Here is a 21959-nt window from a genome sequence, read left to right as displayed (position 1 = left end):
ATGAAGGATTAAGTGACTTGCCCAGGGACACACAGCTAGGAAGTATCTGGGGTCAGATTTGAATCCAAGACTAGCCATCTCTATACCTGGCCCTGAATCCACTGAACCATCTAACTATTCCCTTAGAGTGGGCTTTTATAATTATCAGCTTTATTCATGGAAAAGACTATTGGATTTGGAATGACAAGATCTAGATTCTAACTGTGGCCCAATCTCTTATTACTTTCATGATTTTGGGCATGTCACTTCCCCATTCTCTCTGTTTGTTTATCTTTAAATGAGACAGATTAAATAATCTCTGAAGTTTCTTTTAGCTTTAAATTTATGATCCTACCAACTGTAGACTGATCCAATGATTCTTGTTTCATAGACATTGGAGACAAATAAATTAATTCCTATCTTCTAGGGGTGTTTTGAGACTTATCCCCATTGTAAATGCTTTAAAATCCTCAGGAAAAAAAACACATGATGTGCTGTGGAGCTTATGAGATGTTAAGAGTTGACTAATTCCAGATAACAAACTCAAGAATAAATTCAAGTATTTTTGAGTGTCTAGTAATTTATAATCTTACACATATGTATGCATTCATAGTTATATCGCAGTATCTTTTAATCATATACACATATGTATATATATAATGAATACATATTCAAAGTTAATGAAACATATGTACTACCCAGCACCTCAGTTAAAAATAATGCAAAAATGACCCAGGACAATTCTGAGGGACTTATGGAAAAGAATGCTACCCACATTCAGAGGAAGAACTACAGGAGAGGAAACACAGAAGAAAAACAACCACTTGAACACATGGGTTGATGCGGGCATGGTTGGGGATGTAGACACTAAACGACCACACCAATGCAACTATCAATAATATGTAAATAAGTCCTGATTGATCACACATGTTAAAACCAGTGGAAATGTGTGTTGGATATGGGGAGGGGCTGAAGGGGGGTGAAGGGGAAAGTAAAAACAAGAATCATGTAACCATGGAAAATTTTTCTAAAAAAATAAAATATTTTTAAAAAACAAAATAAAAATAATGCAAAAATTGTCTAAGTCTCAGAATTATAGCTTGCAAATAAATTAGTTAAAACAATATGTTTGAATGTCATACATTTGTATTTTGGAGTAAGGATCCATTTTCAGCCAAGCCTACAGCACATACAAAATTGCAAAAAGGTATCCAGAATTCTATATGTGTAATAAAGGGAACCCCAGATTCTAATACCACCCTTGACACTAGCTGTTTGAAAATGGGCATTTAATTTATGATCTTGGGAAACCTGCAAGATTCATCTTACAGGGATGTTATGAACATGAAATATAATAAAGTGTACATTATATAATCATCATAACTGTTATGATGATTGTTATTTTTGTTATTCAGTAATTTCAGTTGTGTCCAATACTTTGTGATCTCATTTGGGATTTTATTGGCAAAGATCTGGGAATGGTTTGCCATATCTTTTTCCAGTTACTTTTATAGATGAAAAAATTGAAATAAATAGGGTCAAGTGACTTGCCCAGGATCACAGACCTGGCAAGTGTCTAAATCCAGATTTTGAACTCAGGAAGATGATCTTCCTGACTCCAAGGCATGGACTCTATGCACTGTTCTAGCTACTAGCTTGATGATTATTATAAGAACTGACATGTATGTATCATGCACTATGTGCCAGGATTGTGCTAAATATTCTACAAATATTATCTCATTTGATCCTTTCAACACTGAGAAAGAGGTGCTATTATTATCCTCATTTTACAAATGAAGAAATTGATGCAAACAGAGATAACATGACTATAGTCACAGAAAAAATATATCTAAGGTTATATTTGGAGTCAAGTCTCTCTGACTCCGGCCCCAGTTTTCTATCCTTTCTACCATCTGACTTACAAACTTTGAATTCTACATCAATATTAACAATTACTGGTAACAATTGGGTGGCTCAGTGGATTGAGAGCCAGACCTAGAGCCAGGAGGTCCTAGGTTCAAATCTGGTCTCAAATACTTCCTAGCTGTGTGACTGTGGACAAGACACTTAACCCCCATTGCGTAGCCCTTACCCCTCTTCTGCCTTATAGCCAATACTCAATATTGACTCTAAGACAGAAGGTAAGGGTTTTTTTTAATTACTACAAACATATAAATGTACAAATATAGCTTAGAGGTCAGGCTGATTAATTAATAGGGTACTGGATATGGACTAGAAAAGAACAAGGTTCAAATTCCACTTCTGTTACTTACTTGTTCTTTGACACTGGACAACCTCTTTAAGATATTTTTTCATCTATAAAATTCAGGTTGAACTATACTGCTTTCATCACTGGTATTTTTAAGTCTCAGAACCCATGATCTTATTAACATACATTTTCTAAAAAGTATTTGATGATTGCTCTTCCCCAAAAAGATAACCTGGAATTTGATTCAAAATTTGTTCATTGTTTTTCACTAATATGTAATTAGTTAATCTGCTCAAAGTCAGTAACACAATGCTAATATACTTTTGAGACAGGAAAATAGAGTAAAGACAGAAAAGAGAAAAATAGAGAGGGTCATGGAAAATCACAGCATATTGTTGCTGTAGAAGATGAAGAAACTAGAGAAAGTTGTTGAAATTTCCATATGATTGTCAGTATCTAACTATGCATACCAGAGAGGTATTTACTTGTGGCTAAGCAATTCCCTAAAGTAACCATAGCAGAGAATTTGGGAAGAACTATTCATTTCTGAAAAAAAACACAACATTTTAATTTCCAATTTATCCTTCTATTCATGCATCATATTTAAAAATTGTATTTATCTATGTACAGACTCTGAGTTGTTACTAATATATTCTTTTTTCACTTGGGTATATGATAATTAGCTAATTCAAAATAGATCAGGAGAGAGCAATAGAGAAATGAATGAGAGAAGAGGAGGAGAGGGAAAGGAAGAGAAGGAGAGAAAGAAAGAAGAAGGAGAAATATAGTGATGGAGGGGGAAAAGAAAAGAGAGAGAAAGGGAGAGAGAGAGAGTGAAAAGGATGGGGAAAGAGAGATTATCAGAAGGGGGCTCAAAGTATCTGGGTTCTGTCATGTCATTGGTATTAAAAAAGAAAAGAAAAGAAAAAGGAACCATTTAAATTATTTCAGTGCCCTAAACATTGGGTTATTGTTTTAAAAATCATTCTTTTTTTGTTGTTGTTTGGGACTAATTCTAATAAATTCAATATGACAGAAATTGTGAAGCCAGATCCATAAAGAGAAGAGAAAGTAATTTTTCTTTTTTTTTCTTTTTTTTTTAAATTTTAAACCCTTAACTTCTGTGTATTGGCTCCAAGGCAGAAGAGTGGTAAGGGTAGGCAATGGGGGTCAAGTGACTTGCCCAGGGTCACACAGCCGGGAAGTGTCTGAGGCCAGATTTGAACCTAGGACCTCCAGTCTCTAGACATGACTCTCAATCCACTGAGCTACTCAGCTGCCCCTGAGAAAGTAATTTTTGAATAGTCAAAAATGGAGATATGGTATAATAATCACGATGCCACTCTTTAAGTCATTTTGGTCAATGGATGACTCATCCAGAAAATAATTTTAAAACTCACACATAGAACTGGAGGTCATGTCCCTTTGGTATATTTTATTTCTTTTCCTGTCTGTAAAGAGAGGCTAAGATTTGTGCAGCAGTGTTTCTTGCCAGTACTTTTCAATACAATAGAGAAAGCGTTTCTATGCTGTATCGACCAAATACCATTGTGAAGTCTGTTTCTTAAAAAAGAGAACAATATATATTTGTCCATTTATGTTCAAGTCCAGCAGTGGGACAAAAACTGCAAGGTATACTTTATAGTCCCCCCCCCCAGTAAGAGCTTATTTTCCCAAAGTTTCAGTTAAGGAAAAATACCATACAGGAGAAAACTGTGAATAGGATCTTTTTTCCAGTTGCTCAGGGGAGAACTGGAGTTACTTTGCTTAATTTTTTTTGGTGAGCTGTTTTTGTTTTTGTTTTTTAATCTTGTCCTCCATCAAAGCTAAGAGTTCACTCATGCTATTCCTTTGAGGAGAGTTTCAAGGGTGACTGGCAAAAAAGAGAGCAAATAGTTGTTCATTTTGTCTTGCTTGGCCTTCTCTCTGAACTCTCCTAGAGGCAAAATAAAAAACCTTTCTGTCTGCAGCATTTTAATTGGTTTTATGTCACTTCCTGAAAGTGGTTGGTTGTTTTTAAACCCATGTAGAGAGACTACCTTGATTTAGATCTCATTATATCAAGGACCTTGGCCTCCATTTGGGAGACCCTTTAGCTATTGCTGTTGTCATTCAGTTGTTCAGGAGTGTAAAACTCCTTGGGACCATATAATCCATGGAGTTTTCTTGGCAAAGATACTGGAGTGGAGTGGCTTTTCATTTCCTTCCCTAGTGAAGAATTTTCACAAAGCTGCCTCAGAGGAAAACACAGGTTAAGTGACTTGCCCAGAGGTCACAGAACCAGTAAATGTCTGAGATCAAATCTGAACTCAGGTCTTCCTGATTCCAGCCCCAGGGCTCCATCTTTTAGCTAGACTACCATATGAATAATCTGCTCAAAAATGCTTAGTGAGTCTATCTGAGGAACATTCTCTGTTTAGTCATTAATTCAACCAATCAGCATTAATTAAACACCTACTTTGTGCTACATACTGTGTTAAATGCTGGCTAAACAAAGACAAAAAGTGGCATAGTTCCTGGCTTTATGGGGAATATGAAGACTTAAGGAAGAGTCTATGGAGAGATGTGTCCTGAGCCTAATTAAATGCCATTAACAAACAATCTTATAGTTTTTACTTCATATTCAGTATTTTTTCTCTTTGATGTTTCAGAAAATACCACTTCTCCCATCATTTTCTTCCCACAGTCATTCTGCATCTATTTTTTTCCCTCTAACCTGCCTATGTATACCACTATAGCAGATCTTTCCATGATTATGTTCTCTTCTGAGTGACTAAAGACTTCAGCCCTATCTCCTGCCTTTTGGTGTTCATAACTTTCCAGGTCTTCTTGGAACTGAGGCTGTGGGTGAATGAGTTTCACCAGCATCCCTTCTTTCTAGGGATAGTTTTTCTCAGTAGAGTAGGGACTCAGATATTTTTGAGGCTTCAGAGAGCAGTACTTCAGACTAATCTCATATTTTTTGCTTATCCAAGGCAACAAGGGATGTTGAGTAGGACCAAGGAAGTAAACGGTAAGTAAAGCAAAAAAGTATAAGTAGGAATTCTGGTTCCTGGTGTGAATTTCATTGGTGGGAAGGAGCATTGGTGGTGGTAGTATGGGACAGAGTATAGTATGCTTATTTTAGGGCAGGCATACAGGGAACAGGATTCTCCCATTCACCAAAGAGGCCAAAAGAGGAAGTATTAGACTTGGGGGTAGTGATGGTGGTGAGGCAGGTGTTAGGAGATGGACACAACTGTTGAGAGTAGCATCAAACAGTATCAAGTTAAGACTGTACAAAGAAAGCATTTCCACATCCCAGCCCACGTCAAGACTTTGGCATTTGAGGACAAAGCCTTGTCTACCCTGCCCTAATTTTGGGTCTGGTGAAACATGGGGAAAAAAACAAGCAAAAAAACAAACCAAAAAACCCCTCAAAACAAACCTTAATGTGGCTGTAATCCCAGGGTCTTCTTGTAGATGAGACCCTATTAACCTTGCCCAGGAAATCAGAACATTTCCTACTTTACCTTCCGAGTTTTGTGAGGATTCCTCATTCTGGATGATTTTTTAATATCCACTTCGGTGGTGTTTACACAACCAGGCTAGAAATGGAAAATAGAGAAAATAGCTCTTTGAGAAGAGTTGTTCATCAGCGCATTTCTTTGCATACTAATGATGGCAGTTGGAAACATTGCCCATACACAGTGACAAGGAAAAACACTGGTAGTTCTCCCTAAATTGCCTTAGCAGCCTCTATCAGCCAGAGCCATTACTGAAAGAAAGAGGTTACTCCATTTTACTTTCTCCATTTTAAAACCTTCAATTACCATACAAAATACATAGCTCAGAAAAACATAGACTTGAATTTGAGATGTGATTGTAGGGAATTATTTTGATAATTGCTCACTCTGGAAGCTAAGAGTGAAAATCTACATAGTCTTCTAATGGAATGATGTCTTCCTGGTTGATCTTCTGGCACTGTCTTCCCTGGAGTGTAAAGTGTTTACTTGGTCATGTTAGCATTATTATTATTGTTGTTGTTATTATTATGTGGTTACTTGGTTTATCTATATTGAAAAAATAAAATTACTGGCCAACTGGAATTCTCCAACTCCAGAGTAAATTTTTTCAGTGGTTACAAATTCCAGGAATTGGAGAGTCCATGATGGAAACATTTGTTCCTTAGAGACAGTATGTGTGTGGCCACTGGAGTCTGTGGCCATGGTGAGGAATATAGAAAAAAGGAACTGGCATATAATATTCTATACACAAAGAAGTGCACAAATCTAACCCCTCTCTTAATTTCCTCTAATATATCATTCTAATACCAGCATTGGTAGGAGAGAGAAACACTTGAACAGTCAACTGCCATCCTTTGTAACCTTCAATCTTTAAGATTCATATTCTTTTAATCAATAACAATGAAACTACTAGAGTTGTGAGGCAAGTAGTGGCAAAATTAATCAGATTCATGACTAATGAGTATTTTCCCCTTTTGGCGATGTTCCCAGTTTGGGAACTGTGTTGGAGAGAGAGAGACAGAGAGAGAAAGAGAGACAGAGACAGAGAGACAGAGAGAGAAAGAGAGAGAGAGAGAGAGAGAGAGAGAGAGAGAGAGAGAGAGAGAGAGAGAGAGAGAGAGAGAACTATTAAGTTTCTTTCTTCCACTTTTCTTTTCCTTTCGTTAATTTGGAAGAGAAAAGAGGAATAGAGAATGGAATATTCTTAGATTCATCAGATCTCAGAGTCAGAAGGCACCTTCCCAGTCAACAATGATTTAAAAGCAATGGAAAGGTGTTATTACATGGATTTTCCTTCCCTTACTAAGTTTTAGTTTCTGCTGGAGTATATCAAACAGGGGAAAAAAGGAATAGCTGTGAAAAGAGGTCAAAGAGGCCTAGGTAACTCATCTTTATATGTCTCCCTAAAAGCTTGAAAGTACATAATCAACCCCAGATCCCAACAAACAAAACATGAGGAGAGGTAATTAGAAAAAAAATGGGGATGGTGAGAACCATTTGTCCTGGTTAAAGAGAATTCCTCTCCTAGCAATAGATGTCTGCAATTAGGGGTGCAAGACTATTTTTTTAAATGTTTATTGATACTTTTTTATTATAACCTTTTACAAATTATTACCAATTTTTGAGAAGTCTCTTCTAACACCTTGAAATGGTTAAATAAAATTAATAATATGTACTAATTGTGTGACCTTGGGCAAGCCACTAAACCTCTTTTCTTTTCATTTCGCTCATTTGTAAAATGGAGATAATAAGAGCCCCTATCTTAAAATAATAAGGATCAAGTTAGATAATATATAGAAAATGGTTTGTAAATCTTAGATTATTATATACATTTTACTAGTTATTATTATTATTAAATATTTACTGACATACAAATGTGAGAATAGGCTTTTAAAGTACCCAAAAGTCTCATACTTAAAATCTTTCAAGAAATACTATTCTTCTCTTCTTTGAAGAGATGGAGACCTATATGTCTCTGCAACATTGCAAATACTATCAGATTCAGTTAATATGTTATGTGGTATTGTTGCTCTGCTCTTTAAATGTTCATTTTCTTTATCCTAGGTGGCAGAAGAAGGATATATTTAGGGGGGAAAAGAGTACAAAAGTTGGCTTGAAGCTTAACATAAACAAACAAGCCCTCAGATCTTGGCAACTGCTTCCATCACTTCCTGGTAGATAGAAGGAAAAGGAATGGAAGCAGGGTCATATTTTATATTCTTGGGCTCAAAGATCACTGCAACAGCATAGCCATGAAATTAAAAGACACATACACCTTGGAAGGAAGATTATGGCAAATCTAGACAGTATCCTAAAAAGGGAGACATCACTTTGCTGACAAAGGTTCACATACTCAAAGTTATGGTTTTTCCATTAGCAATGTATCACTGTGAGAGTTGGACTATAAGAAAAGCTGAGTGCCACAGAATCAATACTTTTGAGTTGTAGTGCTGAAGAAGATTTTTGAGATTTCCTTGGACAGCAAGGAGGTCAAATCAATAATTGCTTAAAGATTAATTCAGACTATTCACTGGAAGGTCAGATAGTGAAGCTGAAGACAGGAATCATTGGAAAAGGCCCTGATGTTGGGAAAGACTGAAGGCAAAAAGAAAAAAGGACATCAAAGGATAAGATGTATAGATAGTGTTATGGAAACAGCAAACATGAACTTGAACAGCTTCTAGTAATAGTAGAAGATAGAGGTACTGGTGTGTTATAATCATTGGTATCAGAAAGAATTGGACATGACTAAATGACTGAACAACAACAACAAAAAAGATAGCTATCAATAAAAATTAACACAAAATCTTTTTAAAAAAAAAAGAGTTTAAAGGTACTAGAAATGGCAAAGACCAAATAACATCAGAAAAAAATGACTATGCCTTAATAGGTAGGAAGTGGCATTATTGACAAGATGGAGGTGTATAATGAAACAATTAGTTTGTTATAGAGAACAACAATGAAATGAAAGGATAAAGATGAAAAGAAGCTATGGGCTGAAATTAAAACTGATCCATTCTGATCTTTTTCAATAAGCCATTGATATCAAAAGGAAATGGATCAAGGAATAGATAGTACCATTTTCTATAGAAACATAATCAATGTAATGAAATCGCTATAATGTCAAGTGGAAGAATTTGGAAACCATCTTAAGCCAACCACTTAATCTCATTGTTTATAAACAAGAAGAAAATTAGAACTCTGAATGATAGAGTAGTGAGCTTAACTTTGATATCCGGCCAGATTTTATAGTGTATTATTAAAGAGGTAGTAAATATGTAGAAAAGTAAGCAGTGATCACAAAGTTAATATGCCAGAGTAAATTTAAAAAAATGTTTTTCATAGGCTACTAAACTGATTTATTAGGAGATGGAGAATACCATATATGTGTAACTTTTTTAAATTTTGGCAAAGTCTTTGATAATTTTAATGGTATTCTTGTGGCAAACATAAAGAGATATGAGATAAATGGTAGGTTAATTAGGTGGACATAGATTTGCTTTATTGCACAAAATACTAAGCATGAATAGTAATCATTATTTGGTTAATATTAGCATGGCAGAAGCTAACTGGTAGAATACCCCAGAGAGATGTGCTTGGCTATGCATGATATAACATTTATATTAATGACTTGGATAAAAGCATTGATTACTTCCTCATCATATTTGCAACTGACTTAAAGGTGGGAGAGACAAGTGGTGTCCTGAATAATAGCCAATATTTCATCTGGTCATGTCAGGCAAGATCAATGGGTTTAATCTACTAACATGAAATTTGAGAGGAACAAGCATACTTGTATGTCTTATACTTGGGTTTACATAAAAAAGAAAAAAAAGCCAACTTTACAAGTACAAGTACAGGAGGCATGGCTATGGAGCAATTTATGTGGAAAATATATGAATTTTATTGGAATGCCAGTTCAATCCGACATGACAGTTGGAAAACCAACATGACCTTAGGATTCATTAAAATAAGCATGACTTTCAAGGACTAGGGTTAGTCCCCTACTACTCTTACTTGGTCAAACCATATCTGGATGATTTTGAACAATGTCAGATACTACATTTTGGAATGAACATTGATAAGTAGAAAAGTTTATAGTAAGACCTGAAATCCCTCCAACAGGAAAACTGATAGAAAGAACTAAGGAACTATTTAGCTAGGAGAAGAGAAGGCTTTGGAGGCAAATGATAGCTCTCTCCATCTATTTAAATAGCTATTAAATGAATGAGACAGTAGAATTATTCTATTTGGTCCAAAATTACAGAACTGAGAATGATGGAGGGAAGTAACAAAGAAAACATGGAGGAGAATGACATAGGATAGAAGGTCATTGAGGCACTACTGGAGGGAATGCCTGATATTAATAATATCACCCAGCCATTTTAGAGAGAAATCAGAAATTATTATCATAAAGTTATAAAACTGTGTATACATTTTGGCCAAATAATGATACGGAGGTGATCAAGGAAAATGGAAAAAAATATGTTCTAAAATATTTACTCTGCTCTTTTTGTGGTGGCAAAGAACCAAAAATTGAAGGGATGCTTATCAATTGGGGAATGGCTAAACTTGTGTCATATGATTATAATAAATTATTACAATGCAGTAAAAATGATGAATAGGCTAATTTTGGGAAAATATTGAAAGATCTACATTAAATTATGGAGAGTTAAATGACCAGAACCAAAAGAACATTAAATATAGCAAAAGAAATATTGTTTTAAGAATGTCTTTGGTATGTCCATTTCTAGAGAAAGAACTAATAAATAGAATAAGATACAGTTTTATATATACATACATCTTTTGTCAAATTCCACCTTCTCTAATGCAGAGGAGAGAAAGGGGGAGAGAAGTAACAATAATTAAATGCAACAATTTATTTAATTAATGATGTAAAAAAAATTAGATCCATTAATAGAATGGAATAATGGAAAGAGTAATGGACTGAAGAGTCAGAAGACCCAATCTACTACTATTTCCCAGGCAGTGAGGTGGCACAGTGGATAAGAACATTTGGATTTCAAGGAAAGATATTTGAATTCAAAACCAGCCTCAGAAACTTTAGCTGTGTGCCTCTTTACAAGTCACTTAACCTGTGTTGGACTCAGTTTCCTCAACTATAACAATAGTTGCAGATAATAATAGTATCTATCTCCCAGTGTTCTGAAGATATAATTTGATAATACTTTTAAAACTGAGCACTGTCCCCTGGCACATAGTAGGTTTAGTATTATTAATAAATGAATATCATTTATAAATACTTATTCCCTACCTTTCCTGTCTTCCCTCCCCTATCTCTGCTACTAATCAACTATGGTAATTTTGAAATTGTCACTCTACCATTCTGGGCCTTAGTTTATTTATTTGTATAATAAAAAATAGCACCAAGTGATCTAAGGCCATGCTTTTTTTAAAGTCATTAATTCTAAAAGCATAAACATAGTGTTCTCTTACCAGATAGAGGATTTACCAATCAGCTCCAGGCATTCCTTTATAACACACCTATAAAATAGTCATTTAACTTCATATTAAAAACTTCTAATGATGAGAAATTTGTTGCTTTTTTAATTAGTCTATTATAGTGGGAAAATAATTTAGAATAAGCACTACTTCCAATTCCTCTTATCCACTTATTTGGTGAATGCTTACTTGTCTCTACTGGCAGTATGCTTAAGGTAATGTCCTATAATTCATGTCCTCTAAGGCAGTGATGGGCAAACTACAGCACGTGGGCCAGATGTGACCCCCTGAAATGTTCAGTCTGGCTGTGCATGACATTATTCCTAACCAGACGAATACAATGAGTAGGATACAATACAATGAAACTTTGAAAGAGTTAACTTAGAAATAGACTAACAGATGAGCATTTCCTTTCCTTTGGCCCCCTCTTTTAAAAAGTTTGCCCATCACTGCTCTAAGGCATCTGGTACTAATTGCCAGAAACTAGACCATTTACTCAACAGAATTACTATAAAAACAGATTTGACTTTGAGTAACACTTTTTAAAGGAGGAAGAGGAGGAGAAGGAGAAAGAGGAGGAGAAGGATGAAGAGAAGAATGAGAAGGAAAACAAAGAAGAGAAGGAAAAAATAGAGGAGGAGGAAGAGGGGAAGTATGAAAAGGAGAAGAAGGTAAACAAGGAAGAGGACAAGGAGAAGTAAAAGGAGAAGGAGAAGGAAAAGGAGAAGGAGNAAGAAGAAGAAGAAGAAGAAGAAGAAGAAGAAGAAGAAGAAGAAGAAGAAGAAGAAGAAGAAGAAGAAGAAGAAGAAGAAGAAGAAGAAGAAGAAGAAGAAGAAGAAGAAGAAGAAGAAGAAGAAGAAGAAGAAGAAGAAGAAGAAGAAGAAGAAGAAGAAGAAGAAGAAGAAGAAGAAGAAGAAGAAGAAGAAGAAGAAGAAGAAGAAAGAAGAAACTGCATTAATAACCTACACTAACTGGCACCAAATCTATGAAAAGCATAAAATAATCTATGGTATTTTAACTGTCTTTACATAGACACAAATGTCTAGAAAGGAATAGATATTAAAAAAATATTTGTTCATTGAAATACCTCGATGCACTTGATATATGAAATTATAATTGGCACTAATCATAAAAGAGAATAGTAAGATAGATTGAGGAATTTAAAAATGAATCATTGTCACTCATTCAACTATTTTAGAGCACTATTATAATGCAGCTAGGAAGTGTCTGAGGCCATATTTGAACCCTGAAAATCCTATCTCTAAACCTGGTTCTCAATCCACTGAGCCACCTAGCTGCCCTTCAGGATAATTATTAATAATATACACAACAGAGGGTAGAGTTCATGGATCCCATAATTGACACTCTGTTAAAGAAATTTAAATATATATATTTTAGTTTCCTTAGATGTTATTCACTAATTTTATTAGCCTAACATTTTTATATCCATTTGGAGAAGGGATAGAGATATAGTAGAGGAAAGTACCATCATTGGATGGATTTGCCACTCAGAGAGAATAGTTCTCTTCAAATGAAATTTTTAGACTGCATAGAATTTATTTCCATTATGTGTAAAAGGAACCCCGACCCCCTGTGGTTGTTCAAGATATATCCCTGTGCTGTGCAACTGGACATCACGTGAACACACAGGTGACACATCTGGGCCAAAAGAAAGGATAAGAAGGGGTATTTTCTCTATTTTCCTTGGATGGTAGTGGTGGAGGACTGTGTCTGAGAGAGATAGCCATGTGAAGAGAGAAATGGTTAGAATTAAATTAGAAATAGGCTTTGATCTCAACTATCTGCTTTCTCTATTTCAAGTGAATATTAATAAACTATGGAAACTGAGAACCAGGAGTTTTTCATTTAACTTTAACAATTGTAATGATAAGGGGAGATAATGCAACTTAGAGAATTGATATTAAAGTTAGGAACTTTAATGTTCAAATGCATCCTCTGATCATATTATCTATGTGACCCTAGCAAATCATTTAAATCCTTTGTGCCCCAGATAAGTTTTTAAGACCATAAGTGCTTATTTACACTTGTAGAGAGAGGTAGTAATTACTTATTTTTACCTGGAGTACTCTTTTCCAATGAAATCATAATTCCTGATTCCCTTCCTCTAAGTAGAATATAATAACTGATTTATATCTAGTACTTTAAGTTTTATGAAACACTGTAAACATTTGCTTCTTCAGTATATCTTAAATTATTGACCACTACCATGACTTCATGCCTCCTTATTTTTAATTTCTTTATTTAGAATATTTTTTTCATAGTTACATGATTCATGGTCCCCTCCCCCCCTTTTCCCTTCCCCTTCCTGGAGCTGACAAGCAATTCCACTGGGTTATACATGTATCAGTGTTCAAAATCTATTTCCATGTTATTCATATTTGTAGTAGAGTGATCTTTTAACATCAAAACCCTAATAATACCCCTATAGTTGTAGTAGGATTCTGGTTTTTAATCCACTCTGCTATCTGCTTCCATTTAATGGGTGAGTTTATCCCATTCACATTCAGCGTTATGATTACTAACTGTGTATTGCCTTCCATCATATTATCCCCTTTACGTCCTGCTCTGTTCCCTTTCTGTATCTCCTCATCAGTATTATGCTTTTTATAACCCTCCTACTTCCCTCTTCCTTTGTCTTATTCCCTTTCTACTTCTCAGTGGGGTAAGATAGAATTCTATACCCCACTGAGTATACTAGTTTTACCCTCTTTGAACCCTTTACCATGAAAGTAAAGTTTAAGCATTGCCTTTTGACACCCTAATCCTCCTCTCTCTATGATGATTTTCCACTCCTCTTTATATTATATTATTTATCACATTCTCTCTTTCCCTTCCCTTTTCTCTCCGTGTGACCTTCTCAGCCCTTGATTGATTTTTTATGCATACATATCATATCATACATATATTGTTCCATATCATCACATTTACATATATATCATATCATCATAATCAGCTTATTTCTCCACCCTCTTTATGCATAAATTCCTTTTATCTTCTCTACTACTAAGAGCAATTTTTGAGAATTACAGAAATTCTTTTTCCACATAGACATATAAACATTTTGACCTTAATGAGTCCCTTAAATTTTTTCTTTCTTAGTTACCTTTTTGGGATTCTTTTGTATCTTGTATTTGAACTTCATATTTTTTGTTTATGTCTAGCTTATTCCTTAGGAATGGTTGGAAATCTTCTGTCTTATTGAATGTCCATTTTTTTCCCCTGAAAGAATATATTCAGTTTTTCTAGATAAGTGACTCTGGGTTGTAAACCCAAATCTTTTGTCTTCCTGAATTTCATATTCCATTCCTTTTGATCCTTTAATGAATTAGCTGTAGGTCTTGTGTGATCCTGATTGTAGCTCCATGCCATATGAATGATTCCTTTCTGCCTGTTTGAAGTATTTTTCCCTTGGTTTGGTGGCTCTTGAACTTAGCTATTATATTCCTGAAATTTATCATTTGAGGATTTCTTTCTGGAGGTGATCTGTGAATTATTTCAATTTCAATTTTATTTTCTTCTTTGAGGATCTCTGGTGTGATGTTGGAAATTTGGGAGTCCTTGCACTAATTTTGAGGTCCCAGTTCTAAACTTCCTGTGGAAGTTTAGGGGTCTTCAAACTACATTTCCCATGATTTCTTGCTTGTGTAATCACATAAGCAGGAAGAATAATAACATAGAGAAAAGTATAAAAACTGAGGCCTGGATTGGTACTTCCTCTTTTCTGACTATGGAGCAGGAGCCAGGTTTGGAGGAGGAGGCAACAGGGTGAGACTTTCAAACTAACGCTTTTTTTTAAACCCTTAACTTCTGTGTATTGTCTCATAGGTGGAAGAGTGGAAAGGATGGGCAATGGGAGTCAAATGACTTGCCCAGGGACACACAGCTGGGAAGTGTCTGAGGCTGGTTTTTGAACTCAGGACCTTCCATCTCTAGGTCTGACTCTCAATCCTCTGAGCTACCCAGCTGCCCCTCAAACTAACTCTTAACAGGCACATGGCTTTATTTTTCTAATGATTCCCAATAAATCCTTTAAAACCCTAATATTTTTTAACTCTATCCCTTGTATACCCATTTTATTTCTTTCACTGGGCAGTTATCTTTGATAATTTCTTGTAATATGATATCCAAGGTTTTTTCTTGATCATGGCTTCCAGGTAGCCCACAATTCTCAAATTCTCTCTCCTAAATCCATTTTCTGAGTCAGTTATTTTTTCAATAAGAAAGTTCATGATTTCCTCAATTTTTTCATCCCTTTGATTCTGCTTTATTGTTTCTTGATTTTTCATAAAATCATTAGTTTCTAGATGAACAATTCTGATTTTTAAGACCTGACTTTCTTCTGTCAGTTTTTGGTTCTCCTTTTTCAATTGACCCATTTCTTCTTGTATTACTTTCATTTCTCCTTACATCACTTTCAATTCTCTTTCCCACTTTGCCTCTCTTAATTGGTTTTTGAAGTTCTTTTTGGGTTCTTCCAGAATCTATGTCCAATCTACATTTTTCTTTTGGACATTGGGTGTGTTTCCTCTGCTTTCACTGCCACCTTATATGTCTGTACCTTGCTCTTTCTCTCCTAATTCTTTAGGGCTAGGTGCTTTTTTTGTTGTTTGCTCATTTTTTCCTATCTAATTATATGTAGACTTGTGGGGATGATGTTACTTTATATAACTCAATCTCCATGGCCTTGCTTCTGCTAGAGACACAGTTGGAGGCAGCATACATTATAGACAGAGTTTTGGCACTGGAATTAACAAACCATATTCAAGTCTTGCCCTTGACATTTACTATTTATTCAATTCTAGGCAAATCTCTTAAGATCTACTAAAATCTTTTATGAAATGGAATAATAATACTATGCATACCATGTGGTATTATGAGTTTCCAATCAACTAATATTAACAAATCTTGAGAACTTTAATAGTCTATATAAATGTTGAAATACAAGTGGCATCAGCTTATTTCTATGAATCACAGTTTTACAAGTGATAGTTGGCCTAAACCAAAAATGATCATCTTTCTCAACAATATTACTGAGAAGACATTAATAAGTGAAATTTTCAAATAGCCATTATCTGTTCACTATTATTAGCCCAAGTTCATCCTTGAAGCATCATGTATTTATATATCTTCAGATCTAAAACTATTGTGAAAGAGAAAATGACTTAGTGAAAGCTGAATCATTCTTGACTGGCACTCTGCTTAGAGTAAAAGCTAAAATGTTTCAGGAAAAAAGAACCAACAGTCTGCAAATTTGCTCATCCGTTAGGGTAACCATTTTTAAAAATAATTTTATTTGCATTTGTATTTCTTAAAGTGCCATTTCAAAATTCTTGAGCCCTAAAAGGAAAAGCATGCTTTAGGAAGGACAGTGGTATAAAGTAGCAAATGCTGAGGAAGGTGACCTTGATGTTCAGGGAACTGGAGATGATGTCATATAGTGACCAAAGGAGAGAACTGAGCTAAAAATTTTGGAGAAACAAGGAAGATATTTTTAAGCATTTGAAATGCTGCTGTGTTGAAGGGAAATTGGGGTTACTTGGGGAGAAGAATTAGAAACAATGAGTCAGGCTTGCAGGGGGGTAACTAGGGCTCAAAGTAAGGGGTGTTGATGGTGGTGAAGTGTAACCTTACTGATTGAGCTTTAAAGCTGTAACCTGAGCCTCTGGATAATTATTTGATGGAGGACAAACTGTTCTTAGAGGAGCCATTCCTTCTATTGCCTATAAAAAAGGAGGTCTAAACTAGCTTGGGTCCTTTCTATGCATTTCCTCAAGTTCCTTCTCTAAAACACCTATTTGGCATTTTCTCTGGTACTAGGATCAAAACAAGTGGCAGGGCAGAGTGTGTAGGCTTGTCCAACCTCAAACCAACCCCCAAACTGCAATGGTTAATTATAGAAGTGCACCAAAATATGGATATATCCTTATATACAACCTGAAAAGAGAGTTGAAGGGCACTATCTGAATTCTCTAGATAGTGTGATAATGTGATTTGACTTTCTAACAAGAAAAGATGTATTTCCTTGAAGGCATTAGATTAGGGAATTGATATGTGATTAATGCAAAGTTCAAGATATTCTAAGTTTGAGTTCAGACACTATCTCTTCTAGTGAATGAATATAAGAGAGTAGAAAAGACACTGGATTTGGAAAGACATGACTTTAAATTCGCTTCTGACATGATAGCTATGTGGCCATAGTTAATAAACTTAACCCCTCTCTGTCTCTGTTTTCCCTGGGTGAAATGAGGGCATTGTACTAGATGGCATCTAAGATAATTTCCATCTTTAAATCTATGATCTTATAGTCTAAATCAGATTTCCTGATGTGGTGTCATTCTCAGAGAAAGAAGAGGATAGTTAATAGATTTCAACTAGCATCTTACTCAAAGAACAAAGCCAATAAGTTACTTAGAAAACGTGACTCTGGTGGAAAGGGCATTGCTTGTTTAGCAACTTCAACATGTCTTTACCATTGGAATACATTAGTGTTATATGCTCCTGTATTTGTTCTTTGGTTCCTGTGACCCTTAGCATTTTTCAATTGTGGATCAAATAAAGTCTATCCCATATCTGATAGTTATGTTGTACACTGATCTCTCATGTAGAAGTTAGGGATTCTGCCACCTACATTTTGGAAAAGTTAAGTACACTACATCTAAGTTTTATTTGAGAAATTTTCCTGAGAACAAACTGAGGGGTAAGAATGAGAGAGAAACTGGTCATTTTAAGATCTGGTGTCAAGTAATGAACTCAATGCTTGTAATCCCAAAGTATTAGGGAGATCTGGACTAACTATAAATAACAGCTAGTATTTATATCAATAATACTTTGGGATTTGCAAAACACTTTATGCATTTTATCACATTTTATTCCCATAACCCTTGGAGGTAAATTATATTATTATTTCAGTTTACAGATAAAGAAACTGAGACAGATCTTAAGTGACTTGTCCAGGGAAACACAGCTAGTGTTATGGGCATTATGATGCTTCTGGATTGGGCCTGAGAGCGAGAGAAGGCCCAAGGTCCTCAGATCATATAGAGACCTAATCTGAGCAAGGATGGGAAGCCTAAGTGAATACCAAGGTTGAGGTAGTGAACACCAGATACCACAAATATTTCCAACTCAGCTGAGCACCAGTTCCCATCTACAGAGCCCAAGACTAAGTAACTAAGTGAGAAGCCATGAACTAAGTCACACAGCTTCTCTGGTTACTTGTCTTGGGGTTGAGTTAATGGATAGATGTTGATAATAATGGGACAATGCAATGACTGTGACTTAACTAAAGTATTCCCTTTCCCCTTTAGATGCAAGAATATTAGACTTGTCTTTAGGATGATAACAGCCTTTCACCTAAATAAGTTTTAAAATTTTAATTATAATAAACTCAGGGGAAGGATCAGGGTTGAGGAAGATGGTGTTGGGAATCTATGCTAGACCAGAGATGGTTAAGTTGGATGATGAATTGATAATCAGGTTGCTTCCGTTGGCTAGAGAGGTTCTTCTCCCTCTTTGGCCCTGGTTAGGCCAGGCACCCTGGCCCTAACCTGGTGGTGTGAATTTGATGATGTTCTTCTTGATGGTCAGGTAGTTGGTATATATCTTACAGCAGTGGTTCCCAAACTTTTTTGGCCTTCCGCCCCCTTTCCAGAAAAAATATTACTTAGCCCCCTGGAAATTATTATTTTTAAAATTTTAATAGCAATTAATAGGAAAGATAAATGCACCTTTGGCCATCACCACTCCCCTGGATCCCTGCAGCACTCACCAGGGGGCAGTGGTGCCCACTTTGGGAATCACTTTCTTACAGCTATATTCAGAAGTTGATGATGTGGTAATCAATGAAAAGAGGATACAGCAGGTTGTTTGGCCTACCCACCCACCAACTGGGGTCCCTTCTCACAATTGAGAGAGTTTTTGATTCAGTTTCTGCCTTTTTATAGTGCTGTCAACAACTGCCTTTTGTCCCCTTGGCTCATGGCATCTGGGTAAGTTCTAAATTCCAAAGTGTTGATTGTCACTTATCCTGTTCTCCATTTTCTCATCAGAAATTGATATTACACTAGTAAGTGCCTATGATCAGATTTGAACACAAGTCTTTGTGACTCTAGGTCTAGAGCTCTGTATACTATACTACCTAGCTGCCTTTTATGGCAACATGAGGAAATAGTAAAAGGGAATGTGACTTCATAGAAGAATCCCATTTATCTGGCTGATATAAAATGGCCTGATCCAGTTAAAGATGTGATTGCTGTCACCGTTTGTGATCTTTAATTTCAGAATCAGGAGTACTTGTTTCAAATATTGGCTCTAACATTTCCTTAGTGAAAATGGGAAAGTGATTTAACTAGTCATAAGTCCATTTTCCACATCTGTAGGATATCATATAATAGAGATCCATCTAAATTTAGACATCTTGGTGGTAATGTCCTTATTTCATTCTACAACGATTAATGCCTAGATATTGTATAAAACTTGGTGCTTTTTGTTTCCATTTTATTTTTTCTTATAATAAATGTGATTGGCTCTGAGGAATCTTGTTAATTGAGACATTGGTAAATCTTAATATGTGTGTGTGTGTGTGTGTGTATGTGTATGCATATTGCCCTCTGGTCTGCACTGTGAAATTGGAGACATATCTCTTTAGAGGAAAAAACTTCTCCTGTCACCCAAATTATTAACATCATGCCTCAGCATATAGACTTAAAAAAATAACCAATTTGAAGAAAAATGAATAAGTTTATAAAAAATATTAATGATGCCATGCAAAATGAATAAGAAAATATCAAAAAAGATCTAGAGTTTTTTATGCTTTTCACAGATGCTTAAAGTTATGATGAGAAAATAAAAACAAATTAGATGAACATAACATAATGATTAGAATGAGTTCAATCAGATAATATACTGTTTCTGTTATCCCCCTTTCTCTGTATGTGTCTATATGTAACTGGGAAAGGCCTATTACAAAAAACAAGATTTGAGTGGAGTATTAAAAGAAACTGGGGAATTATATTTTATGCAATAGATGATAGGCAATCACTGATGGTTTTTGAAGGAGTGACATGGTCAGACCTATGTTTCGGGAAGAGAATATAATACTATAGGATAAAAATTTATTAAATGCCAGTTATGTGCCAGACACTGTTTTAAGTGTTGGGGATACAAATAAGAAAGTCTATGCTCTCTCAATGAGCTTACAGTCTAAGGAAGGTAGATGATACAGAAAGGGAAACTGAAGAGAGGAAGGGATTGCTTGAGGGGACTTAGCTCAGGGTCATGTTAAGATGGTGGTAGAGCTGAAACCCAATAGCAACAGAGAAGTTGATGGCAAATAGATAGCTGGTATTTTGAGCACCCTATAAAGGGAGGCTATAGGAGGAGTTTTTTGTTTCATCCTCGAGTCCTTCAATCAGTGAGATAGAAGCCACTGAGGGTGATGATGAGGTGTGAGAAACAAAGTGGAAGCATTCTCCATGATGAGGCATTTCCTGGTTACTTGTTTATCTGGTTATGACTTTACACAGGATATAATGAAAATGATGGTAGAGGCCAGCCAAGTAGTATAACTGGTGAATATTAGTTTGACAGCCATAGATGTATTGTGGAGGAGAGAGACTAGAAGAAAACATCAATCAAGAGCTAATCAGAGATGCTGGATGTGGGGTCAGCCTTTAGAAGGCTATTAAAATAGTGTTGGCAAGAAGGGATCAAGCTTGGAAAGAGGCAGAGGTGGTATGAGTAGGGAGAAAGGAAAAAAGAGAGAGAGTTTGCAGAGGAAATTCTGACAAGACTTGGTAATTTTTAGATAAGACTTTTGTTGAAAGGAAAATAGCCTCCAAGACTGTGAACTTTGGTGAATGGAAAGACAGTAGTGCCCTCAATAGGAACAGGGAGGTTTGAGTGAGGGAAAAATTTGGGAGAAAATGTAAATTATCTCTAGGACCTGTTGATGTTTAAGACTCAATAAGATGTCCTATGAGGCATCCAAGTTTTCTAAGTCCTTTGAAACCTATCTTCATAATATCTCTTTCATTCATTCCCTCTTTTCCTTTCCCACCAATACTGCCACAACCCCATTCTAGACACATATCTACCTCTACTATGATCCTCACTTTATTGTTTAACCTAAATGATATTTATTTGTACACTTTTTTTCATTGTACTAGACACTGAACACTATGAGGGCACTTTGATGTTTTAATTCTCTTTCTGCTCCTATAGCAATAAGCACAGTTTATTTTTATACTAAACACTCAAAGAACATTTGTTACATTAAATTATTGCTGCCTTAACTTCAAGAGAATGTTTTCAGAGGATCATTGGAAGCAACTTAGACATGCTATTTGTCTCTGCTCATTTTACAGATGAGAAAACTGAGGCCTAAGCTCACACAGGATAAGTAGCAGACCTAGAGTTTGAGTATGTCTTCTGACTCCAAACCCATTTCTCTTCTCATGCGTGCATGCTTGAACTTGATAAAAATGTAGTTCTAAATTTTCAAGCCATACCTAGAATTGTTGAGTAAGACATAGTTATATATATATATATATATATATATATATATGTATGTATGTATATATATATATAGTTTTTCATTCATGTTTTGACTCTTTGTGAATCCATTTGAAGTTTCCTTGGCAGAGACACATGACTTTGTATTTCTTGGCATAGATACACAGAATAAATTCCATTTCCTTCTCAGATTCATTTTATAGAGGAGGAAACTGAGGCAAACAGCTTTGAGTGACTTACTGAGGGTCACACAGCTAGTAAAGGATCTG

The 21959-nt window shown here is 35.5% G+C and overlaps 1 protein-coding gene across 1 annotated transcript in view; it reads right to left on the bottom strand.

Moving 5' to 3' along the window:
* Positions 1-21959, bottom strand: part of RGS7 (regulator of G protein signaling 7) — a 333738-nt gene that overhangs the window by 23150 nt on the left and 288629 nt on the right. Inside the window, exon 6 of the mRNA XM_044674982.1 lies at positions 5701-5775. Coding sequence (XP_044530917.1) covers positions 5701-5775 — 75 coding nt within the window. The remainder of the gene's footprint in view (positions 1-5700; positions 5776-21959) is intronic.

The sequence above is a fragment of the Gracilinanus agilis genome, chromosome 4, assembly GCF_016433145.1.
Source record: "Gracilinanus agilis isolate LMUSP501 chromosome 4, AgileGrace, whole genome shotgun sequence".
Lineage (NCBI taxonomy): Eukaryota > Metazoa > Chordata > Mammalia > Didelphimorphia > Didelphidae > Gracilinanus > Gracilinanus agilis.
This window is presented reverse-complemented; position numbering and strand designations above follow the sequence as displayed.